The sequence below is a fragment of the Gracilinanus agilis genome, chromosome 6, assembly GCF_016433145.1.
Source record: "Gracilinanus agilis isolate LMUSP501 chromosome 6, AgileGrace, whole genome shotgun sequence".
Taxonomy (NCBI): domain Eukaryota; kingdom Metazoa; phylum Chordata; class Mammalia; order Didelphimorphia; family Didelphidae; genus Gracilinanus; species Gracilinanus agilis.
In genome coordinates, this window is record NC_058135.1 from 59,297,470 (window position 1) to 59,319,010 (window position 21,541).

Consider the following 21,541-nt stretch of genomic DNA (forward strand, 5'->3'; position numbering starts at 1 on the left):
GGGCTGGCTTGCTCATCCCATTCTGCCCTTGTTCTGATGGGACTGAGCTTCCGGAAGGACTATCACCATGTGGCTTTAGTCACCCTTTCTCAGGGTCCTAGAGGTAATTGTGCAAGAATCTGGTCCCCCTACTCACTGCCAAAGCTATGGAGTGCTTTCTGGTGTGCTCCATTCACACGAAACCAGCCACTCACAAGGATCATACCACTAGATCTTAAACATAACCATCTACTCTGCAATAAAGTAAAAGCAATACTGCTATCCCAGATACTCACTCTAAGCAAATTCAGCAGTATTGATAACCCACACGCTTCACAGTGCATGCAGCAGCTGAGGGAAGAATGGGAAAACCCATATGCTCAGGGTAACTCACATCTCTGGACTTTTCAGGCAATATATGAAGTCTCTTCTCTGCTAACTCTTCTCACACCGCTCCTACCTATCTTCTGCTGGGCACATCCTCTTATCTCAGAATCACGAAGCTCTTTTAACTCACAGTCACCCTTTAAAGGGTGTTGGGGAAGTGTTACGCTATCATGTTGGCTAGCAAAGCTCATCAAGCTTCTCTCTAAGATTAAGAGTTGAAATAAAAAGTTAAGGCAGAGCTCTTCTGTCTTAGAACTGATAGTATCCCTGATTATAGATAACCATAGATTATAGATTGGTTCTAGGACAGAAGGTAAAGGTAATATATATATATATTTTTTTTAAGAAATATATATATGTATATGTATATACATATATTTTTTAATATAAGGCAGGACTCTTCTATCTCAGAAATTATATTTAGTATTGGTTCTAAGGCAGAAGGTAAGGGTTGAAAAAAAAAACTAGGTAAGGCAAATGTATCCTTTATAGGAAAAAGATGTAGAGGGTAGTTTTCAAGTAAAATAAACATTTATTAAGCACTTTCCATGTGTGCCCCAGTGTATGTTTTTAGGATAGTAAAACAAGGACAGGGCAGCTAGGTGGCCCAGTAGCTAGACTGGCATCAGACATTTACTAGCTGTGTAACCCTGGGCAAGACACTTCACTCTGTTTTGCCTCCATTTCCTCATCAGGAAAATGGCAAACCTGTCTGGTATATTTACCAAGAAAACCCCAAATGGGGTGACAAAGAGTTGGACGTGACTGGACAACAAAAAACAGGGACAAATGAAGGAGGAAAAATGGCAGTCTTTAACGGTCCCCAGGTCTATAGGTCCCTTGGCTTCTTTCTGGCAGTAAAAACTCTTGATGCTGGTTATACAAATAATGAATTCAAGATAAACTGGGAACCTATGAAACTCAGCCAAGGAAAAGTATGTATGATGACTTGCCATTGTCCCAGTATAGGGGGGAAAAGCCATCTTGACTTTGCCCAGGGTACATCCCACCCACACACGAGACAACTGATGGAATCCTTATCCTTTTCTGTCTTTCATTTTGTTAGGCTGAAGAGTCTCTGAGACGATTGCGACCACCTCTCCATTTACGGTTACCAATCCAGGAAATCAAAGAGAAGAATTAAAACTGCTTTTATTATTTTATAAATGTTTATTGGTTTCTCTCTTCTATATTGTGCTTGAAAACTGGATGTTTAATAGCTCTGTTATTATAGATTTGAATGTTTCAAAAAGGAAGAAATAAATTTTTTTAATGAAAAATTTCTCAGAAAATCTATTCTAAATTCTAAATCTTATGTCTTTTTTTTAAATCCTTACTTTCTGTCTCAGAATCAGTACCTCCAATCTTTACCATTGTTTGACTATTTAACAAAATGGATTTGGTCCAACAGAAATGTCACCTTGAGTTCTTAACCAGGATCCATGAAGTAATTTTCTAAAAAATCTGCTAATTGTATTTCAACCTAATTGGTTTGTTTTGCTGTTTTCTCTATTTCTATGCATTTAACATTATTGTGAGAAGTTTGCAGGCCTCAGCAGACTCCCAAAAGGATTTGATACAAAAGAGCTGAAAAATCCCTGCTGCCAAGCCTTCTCTCCCAAGAAGGGACCTGCCACATAAACATTAAAACCAGATGGGGTTACTTAAGCAGCACTTGTTTGCTGAGGGATCTCCTTGCCATTAGGATCTTGCTACCTCAATGAATGTAGTTTACTCTGATTGTCATCAAGCAGGCACAAGAAATAGAGATGTACAGAGGACAGTGAAGCGGGCTGGAAACAGGATGTGGAGAGGGGGCTAGACTGCATTTAGGAAGTTTTAAACTTTCCCCATAAACATCCACACTTTAAGCACTAAAGTTCTCCCATGTTACTATATGTGATGGTTAACTCTAGGGGGGGAAAATGCTGAATTTAGGGGACGGGTGGGTAGCTAGATGGCTTGGTGGATTGAGAGTCAGGCCTAGAGATGGGAGGTCTTGGGTTCCAATTTGGACTGATACTTCCTAGCTGTGTGACCCTGGGTGAATCACTTACCCCCAACTGCCTAGCCCTTATGCTCTTTTGCTTTGGAAACAATAGTAATGATGCTAAGATAGAAGGTAAGGATTTTTAAAAAAAAATTGGTACAGGTGACCTAAACAGCAAAAAGAGACACATGGTGGGCGAAGGGAAGCTATAGCATATTACCAACAAAGAACCAATGTTAAAAGTTCCTTCTATGTGGTAGAACCCCAAATCTGAGCTTCAAAGTTCATCTTGGGGCCTATAACAAGCCTTTTCTCATCTCTGGTTGCTGTTCCCTCTTCCCTTAATGAAATTATTGTACATATTTTTAAAATTTCTTACATGTTATCTATGTTTTTTTGTTGTTTTTTTTTTGATGGAAACACTGGAGTAGTTTGCCAATTCCTTCTCTGGTTCATTTTACAGATGAAGAAACTGAGGCAAATAGTTGACTGACTTGCCTAGGGTCCTACAGCCAGTAAGTGACTGAGGGCAGATCTGAAATCAGGAAGATGAATCTTGCTGACTTCCAAGCTTGGCACTCTATCCACGGTGCCACCTAACTTCCCCATTTACTTACATATGTACATGTCATTTCTCTTTATAGAAGGCAAGCTTGAAGGCAGCAGGGAATATTTCTTTCATTTTTGTCTCTATTCCCAGCACCTTGTCTACAAGAGGTGTTTAATATCAGCTATTGATTGTATGATCACAATCAAGACGTACAAGAGAAGGAGATGATGAGCAGGTCACCGGGCCAGGGAGATCCGTGTGATATCCAAAGCTCTAGAAAAAGGCCGGAAGCACACCAGATGGATTTCCAGAGAAGAATTTATGGGAAGACAAGGACAGAGCCATTCTGGTGAGTATGTGTATAATAATATGTACAACATATAATATGTTACTTATGTATGATATGATAATTCTACAATATATATTTATATAATACGTGGAAAATTATAATCAAAGGAGGAAAGACCCACATAGATAAGATCAAAATATCAAAGCTGAAAACCTGTCATGGAAAGGATCTACCAGTAAGGGATATAAATTCCTGCCAGGTAACACTGAGAGGATCCACGCTGCGTGTCTGCATATACAACTACTAGGTTAGGTGAGCTGCCCTCTCTCTGAGTCCGTGTCCTCATCTGGCACTGCCCATCACAGTCTGTGCCACAAGAACTACCACGCTGGAACCAACGGTCCAATTTACTATGTCCATCTTTCCTAGGGTAACGGGACCACGGCACATCGAGATGCATTTACAGCTGCCAACGTGATGGCAATTACAAATAATACCCATTACTCTCTGGACTTCAATGACCCAAATCATGAAATTTTGATACTTCTAATTCACGTTTAAAAGCATTTATTATTGTATATTATGTATTATTATATGTTTACGTGCTGGGGATACAAAGGCAGAGAAGTTTTAACTTTTTGAACATCTGTAAAGGTGATCATAGTCTAACATAATTATGTATGGAAAAGGTATCTATAGAATAAATTGGAGATAATAAAAAGAGGGAAGCCACTGGAGATTCTAGATATGTTAAAGGTATATGAAATTCCAACCCATTGATGAAACTAGCTACCAAATAGTAGCTGAACAATTTTTTTTAAACTAGCCTTATGATTTTATTGGTATGAAGCAATTCATATCAATTCAGAATTGCATCCTCTGCAGTTTAAAGCGTCAGAGAGCTGCCTAGCCCAGGGCATTGAGAACTTGTGACTTGACAAATGTGATAATATAGTATTTTGCCCCAAGTGTGAGATTCCGTGGAAATGGATGATGATGAGAAAGCATGGGTTTCTTTCCACCCAGTTAAGATGTATAGACAACCATATTGGAATAAAAATAAAAGGAATCTACAAATAACTACATAATTTTTTATTACAAAAGCATCAAGTTATTATCAAAACAATGTAATAAATGTAAACAAAATTTAAGTCTGTATTGCTTCTGAAACTCAGTCCTCATTATGGCAACTGAGTTTAGGGTACATCACTCTAAAAACTATTAAAACAATCACATTTAAGATAAAATTGACAGTACAGTGGCTAAAGCATCTCACTTCTATGAGGTGTTGTGTAAGATCTGCCCAAAAGCCCATGAAATTTTTCACGGTCTATACATGAAATAGACATTCTTGAGTGTTACCTCTTTGACATAGGAGCAGTGGAGACTAGTGACTCTTACTGTGTCTTCACTAGGAAGAAGCACCAGGAAGTGGGGACTTAGGACTATGGGGGGTGGGGGAAGAAGAATTTAGCTGCCAATAGCATCCAAGCACCTCTCTGGAATGAACACAAGAGCCTACAGACTACAGCATGTGCTTAGAGGTCATCTGGGAGAGCCTCTCCCAGGACAAAACCACCTGGACCAAGACATGAAAACTACTGCTTAAATATTCAACTACATGGTAAGAAACCAAAATGAACCATCTTTGGCTTCTGGCAACAAGGTTGCTGGTTTTGCATAGCACTTAAAGGATTGGAGCCCCACATTTAAGAAATATATATATTTGAAGAATAATGTGTAAGTATTCACCTCCAAGGAATGAACTGGAAAATGGAAACACACAAGACAGAATCTCTAAATACATAACTGTTAGTCAATGATGTCCTCTATGGTGTGAGCAGGGGACAGAGGGCCTGAGATGTCTAGAAATAAATTCAGTTAATTTCTACATATAGAAATATATATTAATTAACTTGATAATTTAGGAATGTAATCAATACCTAATAGTGATTAATCTGGAGATAAAAACTTAAAAAGGGTCTAATGTATGGAAAATCCTAGGGAAAAAAGAAATCTTCAGAGTTTCAAATTTGTAAAACTAAATTTAAAAGTTTCATCTCAAATCCATGGTATATCAACTACAGAAATCCTGTGTGTGTGTGTGTGTGTGTCTGTGTGCACATTAGATTGATGAAAATCCTATGCAAAATGTCCTATTTAACTTGTCAATGATTTATTGATCATTTAAAAGTTGAGAATATTTAGAGGCACACCTTATCTACATAATCTTGAATTCATGACCCTCAAATCTGACCCAGATGAAATGCCATCAAAGAGGGAAGTGGGTACCACAGGAATGATGTCTTAAATGGACTTATCTGGGACAGAAAACACTAGGTAGCTGGAGTGGCCCTTAGCCTGGGTCCAGTCTCAGGTGGTGAGCAGTGGGCAGTCAGCTAGAAAGTCTGGTGGGCAGTGGGCACAGGCTTTAAGATATCCAGGTATTGGATAACATTGAGAGGGGGATAAAGGGGTGTCAGTGGTTACTAGACACTTTGTTATCAGGAGACACCATGGATATTTAAGGAAGATGTTTTTTTGAATGCTTTACAAAATATGTAAAAAGTCCCAGAGAAGAGAGAACTATTCCCTTTAAATTGAAATATTAATGAATGGCTGCTTTTTATTTTTCACTCAATGGGTTTTGGTGAAGAAACAAAGATGCTACAAGCCAGAACCACCTGATGATCTGGATAGGCTCCTGATTCACAAGATCTATTATTGATAAATGCTTGTTAGGGTAGGGTTTGGGGGAAGGCAATTCCCTGAGAATTTTGTCAACATACTAATTCCAAAAGACAAGACCAAAGCTCTCAAAATGAAGATTGACAAAAGTATCTGTTAAAGAGTCCCCCTTAAAAATTGCGCTACTGAGCTGAGAGATTCTATCCCAAACTGGGCATCTGATTAAAAAATTTAAAAGGCACTAGACCCATCTCAAGAGGTTAATTATACCAAAAAGAATGAGGAAAGGAGACAGCACCCCCAGAGCCTGTACAGCAAAGGCAAAGGGGCCACCTGCAGGTTACTTAGGCTTTGGAAAGAGATAGAGCTTTTTGGTCAGCATGGAGGCAAAACAAGGAACCTGTTTTTTTCCAATGGCGTTGGGGTCCTTGCAGAAGTCCACTCTGCGCTGGGAAACTTTCCTATTCACCAGGGTAAGGAGTTCCGTAAACTCTAAGGAGGAGCCGTATTTTTCCAGCATCTCACACAAATCCTGAATGTACCAGGAACCATGCACTGTCTCCCGGTGAGAGTAATAGCCTGGGAAGGGACAGAAATGGCGAGCTTTAGTCTGCCTCTGGCGCAGGCATGCCTGGCTTCCCCCTGACTGCTAAAGAGTTAATCAGGACAGAACCAAAGATGCCAGGAGATGATTTTTTTACACCCTTCTGAGAATCGGTACTGGGTATTGGTTCCAAGGCACAAGAGTAGTAAGAGCCAGGCAATGGGGGTTAAGTGACTTGTCCAGGGTCACACAGCTAGGAAGTGTCTGAGGCCAGATCTGAACTTGGGAAGAGGAGTCTTCCTGACTGCAGACCACCTGGTGCTCCATCCTCTGAGCCATCTGGCTAACTCTCATGATGAAGCTCGGCCAAATAGAGCTGCAGACCTATAAAGGTCCAAATATACATCACCTTCCCCAACTCCTGTCTTGTCAATGGCTATATATCCTCCTTAGAAACAAACTACAAAGCAGCCCCTCCCCAGCCCCCACTGCCTACCCGGAAGGCTCTTGGGCCTGGGGTTTTAGGAAGGCTGTGCTGTTGCCCTCGGGGCAGGGTAGAGGCACGTCCAGAGGCGGCCTTCCTGGCTCCCTATCTGGCCTCCAAAGAGTCCCGTCAGGCGCCCCTGGCCAAGGGCCCCTCCCCCCCCCCAGGTCCGGGCTGCTGCTGGGTTAGAAATGGGGGGGCCTCACTGAGCGCAGGGCCCCCGCCCGGCCGCTAGGGGGCGCACACAAACCTTCCGCCACTGAATAGCACATGAGGAAGTCGGCTCCCGCCGGAAGGGTGTACACCGAGGCTGCGTCCACTTCTGTTTCATTGACGTCCACCTTGTCCGACTGATGATCGACCACATCCAGAGGAATGACCGGAATATCGTGCTGGTCTCCTCGACAGGCCTAGAAGAATGAGGCCCAGCAAGCTGGCTCCCCTCCCCCACTCCGGCCCCGGCGCCGGCCGCGCCATACCTCAGGCTTGGGTTCATTGTACAATTGGACGTTCCCAGCCAGTATATCGGGAGAATTTGGGCTTCCTGTGTGCGCCTCTCTCTCTTTAAACCCTAACCCCAGTCCTAGTATCGGGCCCAAAACTGGCAGCCAAGGGCTAGGCAACTAAGGTTAAAGGACTTGCCCAGGGTCACACCGCTAGGGAGCGGGTAAGGCCTAATGTGAACCCAGACCCTTCCAACTCCAGGCCGGGTGCTCTACCCACTGCGCCGCCCGGCTGCCCTTAGACATCTCTGACTACAAACTATGAAATCGCGCTCCCTCAGACAGACTGGGCCCGCCCCGCCTAAAGCAAAGCCCGGTGAGCCGTGAGTGAAGGGTTGCAGACCAGGGATAGAACAGGCCCCAAAAGAGCCCCCCCCACAGGCCAGGGGCCTCCCCTTCCTCTCTGCCCTTGTAAGGCAGGGCTCTCAGGGCACGAGGGCAGCAGAGCTGGGGAGGCCTCCACCCTGCCTACCTGTGACCTGCAGAACTTGCTCTGCTGTTCTTTTTTGCTCCCCAGATTAGTATAAAAAGACTTCACTGCTGCCAAAAGGGGGCTCTCCAGGAGCCCAAGGACCAACAGACCCACAAACCCACGCCCGGGCACTGGGGGGGCCCACAGAAGCCAAACAGTCCCTGCCTGGGGGAGCTTCCATTCCCCCTATCCTGCCCCATAGAATTAGTCACATTAATTTCACTGAGTCCTGTAATGAATGAGAAACATTTTTCTTAAGCAGCGTGTCTGGAGGGCAGCTGGGTGGCTCAGTAGAGGGGAGGTCCTGGGTTCCAATTTGATTTAGACACTTCTAGCTGTGTGACCCTGGGCAAGTCACTTAGACCCCACTGCCTGACCCTTGCCGCTCTTCTGTCTTAGAACCAAAGCACAGTATTGATTCTAAGATGGAAGGTGAGGGTTTGAAAAAAGGGCACATCTTAATTTTGTTTGCATAACCTGCTGCGTGATAACTTTCATGTAATATAAAGGTTCCATAGATGTGATGTTGTTATAATTAATGTAAATATATTACCAGGCAAATTCTGAGTGACCCACATTTGTACCCATTGCTAGTAGAGGCGTCACCCTAAAACTGCAGAGAAATCTGTATCAGGCTCAAGCTGACTCGCTGGCGATGGCTGGTGATTAATTCAGGCTACAGCGGGGCTGCCTCACTTTTCCATTGTATCCCCAGCATCTGGAGCAGCCCTTTCCACCTAGTAAAGGTCTAATGCCTTATTCATTCATTTTTTAAAAAATAAGGTAAAAATAATATCAAATAAATTGTGTTTTTTTTATTTTAAACCCTTAACTTCTGTGTATTGACTTATAGGTGGAAGATTGGTAAGGGTGGGCAATGGGGGTCAAGTGACTTGCCCAGGGTCACACAGCTGGGAAGTGTCTGAGGCCGGGTTTGAACCTAGGACCTCCTGTCTCTAGGCCTGACTCTCAATTCACTGAGCTACCCAGCTGCAATAAATTGTTTTTAAAGTGAAAACCCCTGAGCTAGAAATTCTAAAGTGTTCTAAAATACTCTCAAAATTTTCATGTAAACAATACCTTTTGCAAGCACAGAGGAAAAAAGCATTTGGCCCTGAAGGAACATGGATTCAAATAACTCAAAATGTCTCAACAGCCAAGAGAAAACTGTCAGCAGAATCACTAAAACATCCTATTTTCTGCAGCCAGCAGATAAACAGGGATGGGGCTACGGGGGGAGGTGGTATGGAGGGAAATCTGGGGGATGTGGAGTCAGAGTTCAAGCCTAGCTCCGCTAATGACGCCTGCCAGAAGCTAGGTGAATCTCAAGTTCCTCTAATGTTCAGCCATGTCTGACCGTGACTATCTAGGGGGTTTTCTTGGCAAGGATACTGGAAGTAGTTTGCCATTCCCTTCGCCACTGGTCCCAGTGGATCCTTTTGCCTGGCAATCAAAGGTTAAGTGACTTGCCCAAGGTTGCACAGCAAAAAGTGTCTGAGGCCGGGTTTGAACTCAGGCCCTCCTGACTCTGGGCCTGACTCTCTATCCACTGCACCACCTAGATTGCCTCCTAGGCCTTACAGGGGCTAAGTGACTTGCCTAAGGTCACTCAGCCATGAAGTGTGAGGCTGAATTGAATTTAGGTCCTCCTGGCTCCAGGCCCAGCACTCTTAACCACTGAACCACAGCAACCTCTTTAGTTTCCTCTAAAAACCTGTTCTAGTGATAATTGATTAAATCATCACTGATTAGATTACTGTTCAAATGGACACTACCACAGGAATAGTTCTGCTATGTGCACTCTGATAAAAATCCCCTGGCAAAAGGTGAGAAACACTGCACTCGTGCACTCCTTCCTCCTTCCAGACTTGCCCAATGGCAGATGGTCTAACACAGGGGGGCAGGTGAGCGGTTTGGAGGGGTGGGGTGGGGGAGAAGCAGAATGGCTGCTAAGGCTTTGGGATATGATGGGGATGGAATACTTCTGCACTATAAGAGTGATACCAGACTGCGATGTCAATAGAAACCCGAACCTCAGCACTATGTAATCATGAGCAATGAAGAAGCATCGAAAAGAGCCAAGCATGGCTTGGAGACAGTAGAACGGCTTTGAAATGCAGGTTTTGAATTCTATATTTTGAAAAGGAAACAAGCTATTTCATAGCAGAGATTCATATTTTCTGTTTGTCTCTTGCTTATGGAAATGTACATGTTTGTGTTTGCAGAATAATCAAAACTAATTTTAAAAAGAAAGAAAAATAACAAAATTTTGAACCCAAAGAGAGTGCAGAATAAATGTTCATCCCTTATTTAGAGGCGTGGGTCTATAAGTACCAAATGTTGCATATACTGTTGGACTGATTGACATATTGAATACATGTTTCCTCCTTTTTAAAAAAATTCTTTGATAGATGACTTTGGGGTAGGAGGAATGTATTGATGTGAGTAAATGACAGTGACATAAAGACAAGAGAACAGAAAATATAAACTAAAGGGAAGGTGGGAGCTTAACTACTAAAGAAAAAACTAACCCGTAACCCGCCTTGGGCAGGGTTGGGGGCAGTTGGGAGGTGGTGGCATTCCAGACAGAGTAAGATTTAGGCAGGAGCTTTCCTAATCTGTAGAGAAGCACCGACCCTAAAAAGGAGTCACGAAGCCTGCAGAAGCCTGAACCTTTCCAATCCACGGACACTGTTCTTACCTGGATGACAAATATCTTGGGTTTCCCAACCAAGGTCTGGCATTTGTCTCCTTTAAACATGGCGGTCAGCTTCTGGATATCAATTTTGGCGTCGTAGGCGTAGATGTGGTTTCCTTCCCCGTGAGTCAGGAATACACACAGGAAGCAGTCAGCATCTATGTGGCTAGAGGTGGACACTGCAAGGCAAGATCAGGGAGGACTCAGACAGGAGGGAACACAAAGGGTCACAATTCTAGGGGTGAGAATAGCAATAAACAATAACTGGGAATAAGGTGAGAGAAAAGTGGGAAAACCATCCAGCTCAGTGAGATGCAAAAACCAGTGATGGGGGCAGGTAGGTAGCACAGTGCCTGACCTGAAGTTGGGAGGTCCTAGGTTCAAATTGGGCCTCATACTTCCTGTATGACCTTGGGCAAGTCACTCAACCCCAACTGTCTAGCTCTTACCACTCTTCTGCTAAGTATAGATTCTAAGGCAGAAGGCAAGGGTTAATAAAAAAAATAATAATGGTAATCTTTAAAATCTGCTTTCAAATACTGCGTGTGGGATGTAAATAAAATGGGGTCTTTTCACTGGTCTGCAGTAGGAGCTTCTGCGGTCCCTTCCAGGGCCCAATCTAGCTGTGTGCTTGTGAAAACAAAGCTGTTCCCAACGGATGCTTCCCCAATCTCTGATTTCATTGCTCTGGGCCTTCTCCAGTGGCACAAGCCACTGACCCACCTCACCTTGTAGATACTCTCTGAGTTTGGCCACAGCTCAAAAATCCCACCCAAGAGCCAATATGGTGATAACAGCTAACACTTCTACAATGCTTTAAGGTTGGCAAAATACTTTATATATTTTATTTCATTTGATCTTCACTACTGAAAGGTTTTATGATTGCCCTCCATTTCACACATGAGAAAACTGAGGTGGACTGAGGCTAAGTGACTTGTCCAGGGTCACATAGCTAGTAAGTGTCCAAGGCAGGATTCCAACTCAGGTCTTCTTCCTGAGTCCAATCTCAATATTACACTATTCATTATGCCAGCTACCTGGCCCCTAGTGAACGTGGCAAAGTTGGCCCTTGAGTGGCCCATGTACAATTTATCACTAGCCTCTTCTTGAAACCTTTTTGCATATAATGGGGCTTGTTTACCCTTTTCTGGTATAGCCTTCCAGGCCCTAGGGTTACCTTCATGGAAGAGCAAGGCATCAGGGTAGGGCACCATGGGGAGAAAGTATGTAATACGGTATCAGAGGCCCATCAATTAAGGAATAGATGAACAAAGATGAACAGAAATGCATCAGAATACTGTGGTTTCGGTTGTATCCCATCTCTTTGTGACCCCAATTGGGATTTCTTAGTAGGAACACTGGGGTGGTTTAGCTCATTTTACAGATGAGGAAACTGAGGCCAACAGGCTTACATGAACTTGCCCAGGGTCACCCTGCCAGTAACTGTCTGAGGGCAGATTTGAACTGGTGAAGAGGAGTCTTCCTGACTCCAGGATGAGTGCTCTATGCACTGTGGCGCCCCCTAGCAGCCTACTGCAATATTATCTTTTGTCCCCTAAGAAATGATGAAATGGGAGAACCTAAGAAACAAGAACTGATCCAGAGGGAAGTGAGCAGAATAATTCATTCCACACTAACATTTAAAAAACAAATGTAGGGGCAGCTGGGTAGCTCAATGGATTGAGCACTGGGCCTAGAGACAGGAGGTCCTGGGTTCAAATTTGACCACATAAACTTCCCAGCTGTGTGACCCTGGGCAAGTCACTTGACCCCCATTGCCTAGCCCTTAACATTCTTCTGCCTTGGAGCCAATACACAGTATTGACTCCAAGATGGAAGGTAAAAAGGAAGGAAGAAAGGAAGGGAGGGAGGGAGGGAGGAAGGGAGGGAAGTAGGGAAACAAAAAACAAACGTAACCTGACTAAGTTTTAGAAGTAGGAACTGAAACTCCATCATCTAAGAATCATTGCCTGAGAACAAACATGAATTAAATGAGGGTGTGGTTAATGAGCTTTTCTCATAGTTCACTGACTTTTCTTGTTTTTTTTTTTTTTTTTACCCTTACCTTCTTTTTCAGAATCGGTACTGTGTACTGGTTCCAAGACAGAAGAGCAGTAAAGGCTAAGGGTAAGTGACTTGCCTAGGGGCACATAGCTGGGAAGTGTCTGAGGCCACATTTGAACTCAGAACCTCCAAGCCCCACCTGGCTGCCCTTCACTGACTTTTTCCACAGTTTCCCAGGTTATATAATTGAACTTATCTTTCTCTCTTCCCTTCCTGCTTCCCATGCTGGCAGGCAATTTGATTTGGGTTATATGTATATTATTATGTATGACATTTCCATATTATTCATTTTTGTAAGTGAATAATCCTATAAAATCAAACCCCCAAATCATGTATCCATATAAACAAGTGACTGATCCTATGTTTTTCTTCTGCATTTCTACTCCCACAGTTCTTTCTCTGGATGTGGATAGCGTTCTTTCTCATAAGTCCCTCCGGATTGTCCTGGGTCACTGCATTGCTGCTGGTAGAAAAGCCTATCACAGTTGATCGTCCCAGTGTTTCAGGATCTGTGTACCATGTTCTGGTGCTGTTTATTTTACTCTGCATCAGTTCATGGAGGTCTTCCCAGCTCGTGCCCAAATCTTCCTGTTCAACATTCCTTACAGCACAATGGTATTCTGTCACCATCATATACCACAGTTTGTTCAGCCATTCCCCAATTAAGGGATCCCCCTCAGTTTCCATTTTTTTGCTGCCACAAAGAGCGCAGCTAGAAATATGTTCGTTCAAATGGTCCTTTCCCTTTTTGTTGACCTCTCCAGGATGCAGACCTAGCCTCACTGACTTTTCCTAAAGGTACCCATGATGCTATGAGATATTCTGCAGATGTGAAATGGTCTGGAGAGAGGGGGCCACCACCACAGTCTCAAGCCATTTGGGCAACAAGTCTCTCCCTAGAGCAGCAGGAAGCTATTTAAGGGAGCAAGGAGTGGAAAAAGAGTGACTTTTACAATGGACTCTACTTTGTAGTTGAATCTCTGCTATAAAAGAAGCCTCAAAACCCAGTAAGACAAGGGCAGCTAGGGAGCCCAGTGGATAGAACACCAGGCCTAGAGATACAGGTTCTGAGTTCAAATTTGGACTCAGATGCTTCCTAGCTGTGTGATCCTGGGCAAGTCACTTACCTCTGAGCCTTCACGTGTCACCTGGAAAACAAAGGGGTTGGACTTGCTGGATGGAAGGGAGGGAGAAAGGAAGGAGGGATCTCACCTTTACAATCTGACTTTGGGCCCTGCTGGCTGCCTCTAAGGCCCTGACCCTCCCACCTGAGCAGAGCTGGTCCAGAGAGCACACTAGGAAGGTGGCCGGGCTCAGGCCGGGGCAGGCCAGGCTAAGCTGGGAGTTCTGAATGTAGGTCTTTTGATATTGGAAATTTTGAGGTCCCAGATCTAAACTTCCTGTGGACATTTAGGGCTCTTTCAAACTACATTTCCCATGATTCCTCTTGTATAATCACGTGGACAGGAAGTGTAATAATGTAGAGAAATATAAAACGGAAGTGCCTGGAAGGCACACTCTCTTTTGATGCTGAAGCAGGATGGTGGTGGAGGTATGGTGGGTCCTTCAAACTAACTCTTAATATGGCACGTGGCTTTTTATATCCATTTTATTTCTTACAGTCTAGAGAAAGCTGCCAGCCATCATTGGGGCCCCGGCCCGGCTCGGGGGAGCTTTCTGGCCTAGGAGCCAAAGAGCCTCTACCAAGCTGTGGAAGAGCTGCAGGAGGCATCCGTGAAGGGACACGACTTTGGAAGTCCCAGAAGGCAGTCGATTCATCTTTCCCCCTTCCTTCCAATCCTCCCAAGAGCCATCGCTTCACATGCCGCATCCCGTCTGTGCACTGCCCTTTCTAGAGAGAGTTCAAGCAGGGATTCCCCAGAGCCCACGGGGAATTTTTGGGGTGAGTGTTTACACCCTGCAAACAGCAAATGCTTAAAATGAGGCTGTAGATTTCAGAAAGGGATGGGGAACTGGTCATGCTTGGACTAAACTCAGAAGAGCTCCGGCATCCGTGTTCCCACAGAGATGTATATTCTACATGTACTATCTCTTCCCGCGGCACCATAGCCAGACGGCGAGGATGGAGAAACCACCTACCCATATGAATGGTCATCAGCAGGTCTTCGGCTTTAAGGTCATCAAAGCAACTCACTTCGAAGCCCAGATCCGACAGCCTGAGAACAGAATAAAGCATGTGTTGGGGCTGGCCCAAGGAATCCAAGCAGCCGCTGGGCACACATCAGGCCTCCACAGTGTCTTTCTGGCTTCCAGGACTCATCTGGGGTCCCCTCAGCCCATATCCTTCAAGAAATAACTCAGGGAGAAGCTGGGTGGCTCAGTAGATAGAGCCAGGCTTAGAGACAGGAGTGGCCTCAAACACTTCCTAGCTGGATGACCCTGGGCAACCCCTACTGCCTAGTCCTTACCACTCTTCTGCCTTGGAACCAACACACAGTATTGTTCATAAAACAGAAGGTAGGGGCTTAAAAAAAAACAGCTCAGTGTCAACTTCTCTATGAAGCCTTCCCAGAGTTCCCCAGCTGAAAGGAATGCCCCAAGTAGTTCTATATATGAAAATATTTATAGTGGCTCTTTTTGTGAGGGCAAAGATCTAGAAGTTAAGGGAGTCCTCTTCTAGTTGGGAATGGCAGAATAATTATGGTAGATGAATGTAATAGAATACTGTTGGATTTTTAAAAATAAGATACTGTTGTGCTGTAAGAAATGACAAAAAGAAGCTTCAGAGATATCTGGGAAGACTCATACAAACAGATAGAGAAAGAAGTAGGAAGAACCAGGAAAGTAATTCATACAAAACTCTCAACATTGTAAAAATAAGCGATAAATAGCATTTTGAGGATTTGTCATTTGTATGGTACAGGTACTCTCCTTTGGCTGGCACTGATCTTGACCCCTCTTCTCTTCTATTTATCTACATGGTCTTAAAGAGCTTTGGCAGGAAAATTCATCACTCGGAAGCCAGCATTGACCAGAGGCCCTGAGACAGGCAGAGCTAAAGGAAGTTTTCCTGAATTGAAGTGAAAAATGACTTGGTTTTTTAAGGAAAACTCTTCTTTTCTTCCTTTTTCATCCTTTCCCCTTTCCCTGAATTGAGCCTAAAAACAATCTGTTGTTGTTTTTTATTAGGTTCTCTCTCGTTCTCCCTCTCTCTGAATTGCAGCTAATAATTACCTGGTTCTTAAAAAAAAAAAACAAACTCTTTCTACACTATACATAGTAACAGCAATACTGTATGATGATCAACTGTAAAAAAGACTTGGCTACTCACAGCAATCTGATGATCCAGGACAATTCTGAAGGACTTATGACAGGGAATTCTATCCACCTCCAGAGAAAGAACTGTTACATTGGAATGCAGATCAAAGTAGACTATCTTTCACATTAGTTTATTGACAGTTTTATTTGGGGATTCGGGGTTTATAGAAGTATTCTCTTACAACAACGATCACTATGGGAACATGTTTTGCATAATAATGGATGTATAACCCAGAAAAAAAAAAAAAGATTCAAACTTAAAAAACAAACTACATCTTTCTTTCTCTCTCTTTCCCTTACCAGATTCTTTGAATCAATACTGTTTATTGGTTCCAAAGCAAAGAGCACTGAGGGTTGGGCAATGTGGGTTAAGTGACTTGCCCATAGTCACACAGCTAGGCAGTGTCTGAGGCCACATTTGAACCCAAGCCTGGCATTCCATCCACTGTGCCACCTCATTGCTCCTAATAATGATCTCTTGTAAGAGTGAAATTAAATGCAGGGATGCTTTATGAAAGAAAATTTTTCTAGCTTACTTCTGCAGAGGGGTCCCTTTTCTGTGGAAAGGGCTCTGAAGTCACAGGTCCAAGTTGCAGTCCTACTTCTCCCATTTCCTAGGCAGTCTTTATTTTAAATTTTCACATTATTTTATTTATTTTTTTAAAAATATTTACTATGGTTATATGATTCATGTTCTCTCTCTCCCTCCTGGGGCCCATCAGTGAGCCACCCATGCCTCGTTAGCCTTACCTGTAATGTGGAGGGGGTTAGACTAGCAGCCCGAGGGGGATCCTTCTCTCGGGATCTCTCACCCCTGCCCTGAGCAGCCATTCATCCCGACAGGACAGTGCCTAATGCGGGTACCCGAGGCACCTACCTTTGCCTCAGGTTGTCCCTGTCAGCCCGTGTGCCCCGTCTCTCGGGCAAGGTCAGGTGCCAGAAGAAGCGCTCGTGGTTGAAGATCAAAGCCACGCCTCTCCTCTTGTGGTCCATTTTGTACTGTTCTGCTGGGTCCAGGGGTTTGCTGTTCATGAAAAGTCAAAGAAGGATTTGGACTCAAATTCACCAGGGGCCTGCACTAAGCAAAATCAGTGACTGCTACTGATAAGCCTGATCAAGCACTCTGTGTGCCTGGGACTGTGCTAGGGGTTGGGGGAACCAAGAAACGGAATGAAATCAAGGGGCAGCAAGGTGGCACAGTAAATGAAGAGCCAGGCCTGGAGGCAGGAGGTCTTGGGTTCAAATGTGGCCTCAGACACTTCCTAGCTGGGAGACCCTGGACAAGTCACTTAACCTTTTTGTGCCTTGGTTTTCTCTTCTGTAAAAAGGGAATGATGATAACAGCACTTACCTCCCAAGACTGTTGGGAGGAAATAATGAAATATTTGTATGACTATTTGTAGTACTATTACTGTTAATATTTGTAAAGTGCTTTGAAAAGCTTAAGGTCCTTTATAACTATCTACTGTTATTATTGTCATTATGTCCATTATCCATTAGTCCTAGTTCCCCTGTTTGAAGATAACCAGAATGAAGTCTAATCCGTTTTCCCCAGGGCCCCCTTAATCTGCTGGGCCTCAGGTTCCTCCTCTGTACCAGGAAGGGCTGGCCTAGACAGCCTTGGATGTTCCTTCTCTCTTTAGGTCTGTATTGTCCTCCTCAGCCTCTTCCCCATCACACTGCACTGAGTCTTCTCCTCTCCCAGTTCCCCGTCGTCCACACCTATTGCTTTTGTCCATCTCCTTCCTACACACAGCGGCCTGACACTAGACACCACATTCCACGCATGGCCAGGATCAAGCACCCTGGGACTGCCCTATCCCAAGTCTGAGACCCCAGGCTGCCCTCCCAGAAACCCGGGGCAGAGGAGTTTTGTCCCCAATAGAGCTGGCTCATGCTATAAACATGGAACATAGATCAGAGAACTGGAAGGGACCCAAGAGGCCACCGAGTCCACTCCTCCTTTTTACAGAGGGGTAAAATGAGGCAGGAGATAGTTAACCAATTGGCCCAAGGTCATACAGCTGGACTGTGCCTACCCTGGGACTTAGTAACATTAATCACAGTACTTAGGACACTTTCGGTTTACAAAGGGCCCTCCCTCCCCTCCGAGGGGTCAGCAGCATTCTGTGCCCTATTACACAACTCACCTACTTAATAAAACCTGGTCCTACTTAATCAGCTCCAAAGTCCCTTTATTGCTTTGAGGCTCTTTTAAACCCCTCCTGCCACGCTGCCATTCGCACCAGCCAAGAGTCCTGACTGAGCAAAGACCCATTACCTTTTAAAGAAGGCATCTATTTCTGTTGCATTCTGTTCAGCATCTCCTTTAAAAAAAACACACACACACACAAAAATAAAGTTTTTGAGATGAAAACACATCAAGAAATGTGAATTGCCAGGTCGAAACACCCAAGTCTTCTGGTTTGGTGCGCCATATGTACTTCCCAACTTTGGAAAGCGTCATAAAGTAAAACCGTATTGCAAGCTTATTTCATCTGCAATCTTTGGGAGGGATGGCTCTCATTTGTGTTTTAATTACAGATTGATAAAACAACTTCTTTTTAAACATTTCTTTTCAAGAAGTTGACATTCTCTTCAGAAGACCCAATGTGGCTTAGAAGAGGGTTAGTTTCCAAATCCTGGCCCACATTTGGGGGGCAGCTGGGTGGAAGAGTGGACACAGTGCCAGGCCTGGAGTCCTGAGCTCAAATCTGGCCTCTGATACTTTCTAACTGGGTGACCCTGGGCAAGACGCTTAACCCTGTTTGTCTAGCCCTGGCCCTTCCATCTTAGATTTGTTATTAAAACAGAAAGTAAGAGTTTAAAAAAAAGAATGAAATCCCACTTTTGTTTCCACACTAGGGGGAAGGGGGTAACAATGAGCAAATCATTCACCACCCACTCAGCAACTCCATTATTCTAGATTGTCACTGTTAGAGGCAGGCGTGATAAAGTAGATATAGTGCTAGGCCTGGAGTCAGGAACCCCTGAGTTCAAATCCAGACTCAGGCACTGCATGGGCAAATCACTCACATGTGCCTGTTCCCATTGCCTCACCTGTAAAATGGGGATAACAATAGTGTTTTCCTCAAAACGTTGTAAGGATCAAGAGATATCTGTAAAAGTGCTTCTCAGCAAAGGACCTAACACACAATAAATACATATTCCAAAATAAGTAAATAAATAAATGCATATTCCCTTTCTTTTAGTGCCTACCTAAAAGCAGGTCTCCATGCCCTTTGGTTATTGCAGTGACCTGCTGGTGGATCCTGCTCCAATACACCTTTTACTCAGTTACCAAATCAATCTCTCCAGAGTGGATGTCTGATCCTAACAGCCCCTTTCAATCAGCTGAAGCCTTTCTCAATCCCCCTTAGTGATCCCCAACAATATCTTTATAGGCCTGTGGCCTACTAAATGATTAAAGTGGAGACATAGAATAATCATAAAGTGATGGTTGTCTTTATAGATAGTAAATAAGCATTTACGCTATTTTTTACTATATATTTACAATAGTAACTACAGTAAAGGGACAGCTTCCAGCTCTGACAAGCAGAATTCCATTTAAAAAATGACACCACAAGAATGTCCCATGCTATAGAAATGAGCCTGACCTGGCTTTGGACTCCATCTGGCATGGCTTTACTAACACAGACAGAATGAATTTTGTTGCTGGAGAAAGAAATCCTCTGTTGTAGGTAATTGGCAGTTCCCTTTTCCCATTTTTTTAAATTAAATCCTTACCTTCTGTCTTAGAATTGATATTGGTTCCATGGCGGAACATTGGTAAGGGCTGGGCGATGGAGGTTAAGTGACCTGCTCAGAGTCACACAGCCAGGAAGTAGAGAGGCCTGATTGGGACCCAGGACTTGTATCGAGGGCTGGCACTCTCCAGCAAGTCAGAGTCTAAAGTTTGGGTGTCTGACCTCTGCTTCTCTGGGTCCTTGGCCCCACTATCTAATGTGCCCAGAACTTTGAGCCTGGCTGAGTTTCACTTTAGATTCTGGCTACCCCTTTCCCCCTTGGTCAATTCGGTAAATGAATGGTTGAGCATTAGGAGGCAAGTCCTCCTTCCCTAACAGGAGGGTCTCCTCCACTCCTTTATTTAATACATATTCATGGTGCCCACTGCCTATGAAACACTGGAGGGGGCCCAAAGATAAGAAAGTTAGATCCCTGCCCTCCTGGGGCAACATGTCCTTCCTTCCTTCCAAGCCTGGGATTCTCCATCAGGCCAGGGCCAGATCCTCCTGCTGGCCAGCCTTCTGGCCTCATCTGGCCCAGGCCCTTTTGACCTTCCTGGAGCTTGGGGGCTGCCCGATGGGGGCATGGGCACTGCCTCTCGTTATTGCTACCCAGGCCCTCCTGGGCAGGGGGAAGGCGGTGGTGGTGGCGGTGGTCGGGGGGAATCAGAGGCCACCACTGTTAATAACAGGCATCTTTTACCGAAGAGGTGAGGACTGCGCCAGCCCAGTTGTAGTCTGTGAAGCATCACTGGTCTGAGAGAGGGCTTAGTGCTGGGAGATCTTTGATGACTCCTCAGCCCCCTTTGATGTCAGTAATTGGCCAGGGAGCACACGGAGGCCACAATGCTTGATTTGGCCTCAGAGTTCAGTCGTTTGAGCCTCCTCTGACTCTTTGGGATTCCATTTGGGGTTTTCCTGGCAAACACCAGAGTGGATTGCTATGTCCTTCTCCAGCTCATTTTACAGATGAGGAAACCGAGGCACAGTGACACAGTGAGTGTCTGGGGCCTGATTTGAAGTCTGGAAGAGGAGTCTTCCTGACTTCAGGCCCAGTGTGCTACCCACTGAATCAGGGAGCAGCCATGGCAGCCAATGATTCTTAAGAAATGATGAAATGAATATGGTTCCTGAATAAAGGCCAAGAGCTGTCCAAACCGCCTGTTGCTTCCAAACAAGCCCAGACACCAAGGGTCTGAAGGCTGGATAAATACACAAATCCCAGAGTGCCCTGCACCCCTGCCTTCTCCCTCAGTAACTGATGAGGGCGAGAGGGGGCAGGCTGCAGCACCCAGCTCCAGAGGAAAGGAGAGAGAAGCTTCACCCCCCACCCCACCCCCAATTTCTGCCTAGTTTCACCCTCCTACAAGGGGGCACAATAACACTATTAATAACGGATGGTTGCCCATAGGATGTCTCTGTGAGGAAGGCACTATAAGTATCCCCATTTTGCGGATGAGTAAACTGAGGCTGGAGGGAATTGCCTGGCTTGGGCAAGGTCCCACAGCTACCCAAGAGTCTGAGGCTGACAGGGAGCTGGGTATTGCTGACTCCAGGCCAAAGCTGCCCCTTCACCATCAAAGGGCTTCTCTACCAATCAGGATTCACCAAGGGCCGGGGTGCGGGGCCACAGGGATGCCCAGAGACGCCTGAGATGGGCCCAGCTGACAGGGGCTTCTCTTGGAGGGAGTCTAAGGGGCGGGTCAAAAGAATTCTTAGCGAGAGAAAGGGGGGGCACAGCCCCTAGTTAAAGGTGGAAGGCGCCCCGAATGCCAGCCCCGCCAAGCCTGGTATTTTACATGAGGACTCACATGGAAGGGATTTGGAGTTAGAGGGCAGCAGTCCAAGTTCTCTTGACTCGGGGCGGG

General features: G+C 44.8%; 1 protein-coding gene across 1 annotated transcript; it reads right to left on the reverse strand.

The window, feature by feature from the left end:
- Positions 1–6,223: 6,223 nt before the first annotated feature.
- CASP6 (caspase 6) lies at positions 6,224–18,338 on the reverse strand. Its single transcript, XM_044680165.1, has 6 exons — positions 18,209–18,338; positions 16,805–16,951; positions 14,749–14,825; positions 10,588–10,763; positions 7,162–7,321; positions 6,224–6,462 (listed from the first exon to the last, which is right to left on the reverse strand). Exons 1-6 carry the CDS (start codon positions 18,307–18,309, stop codon positions 6,224–6,226), a joined length of 900 nt encoding a protein of 299 aa, XP_044536100.1. The 5' UTR covers positions 18,310–18,338.
- Between the last annotated feature and the right edge of the window lie 3,203 nt (positions 18,339–21,541).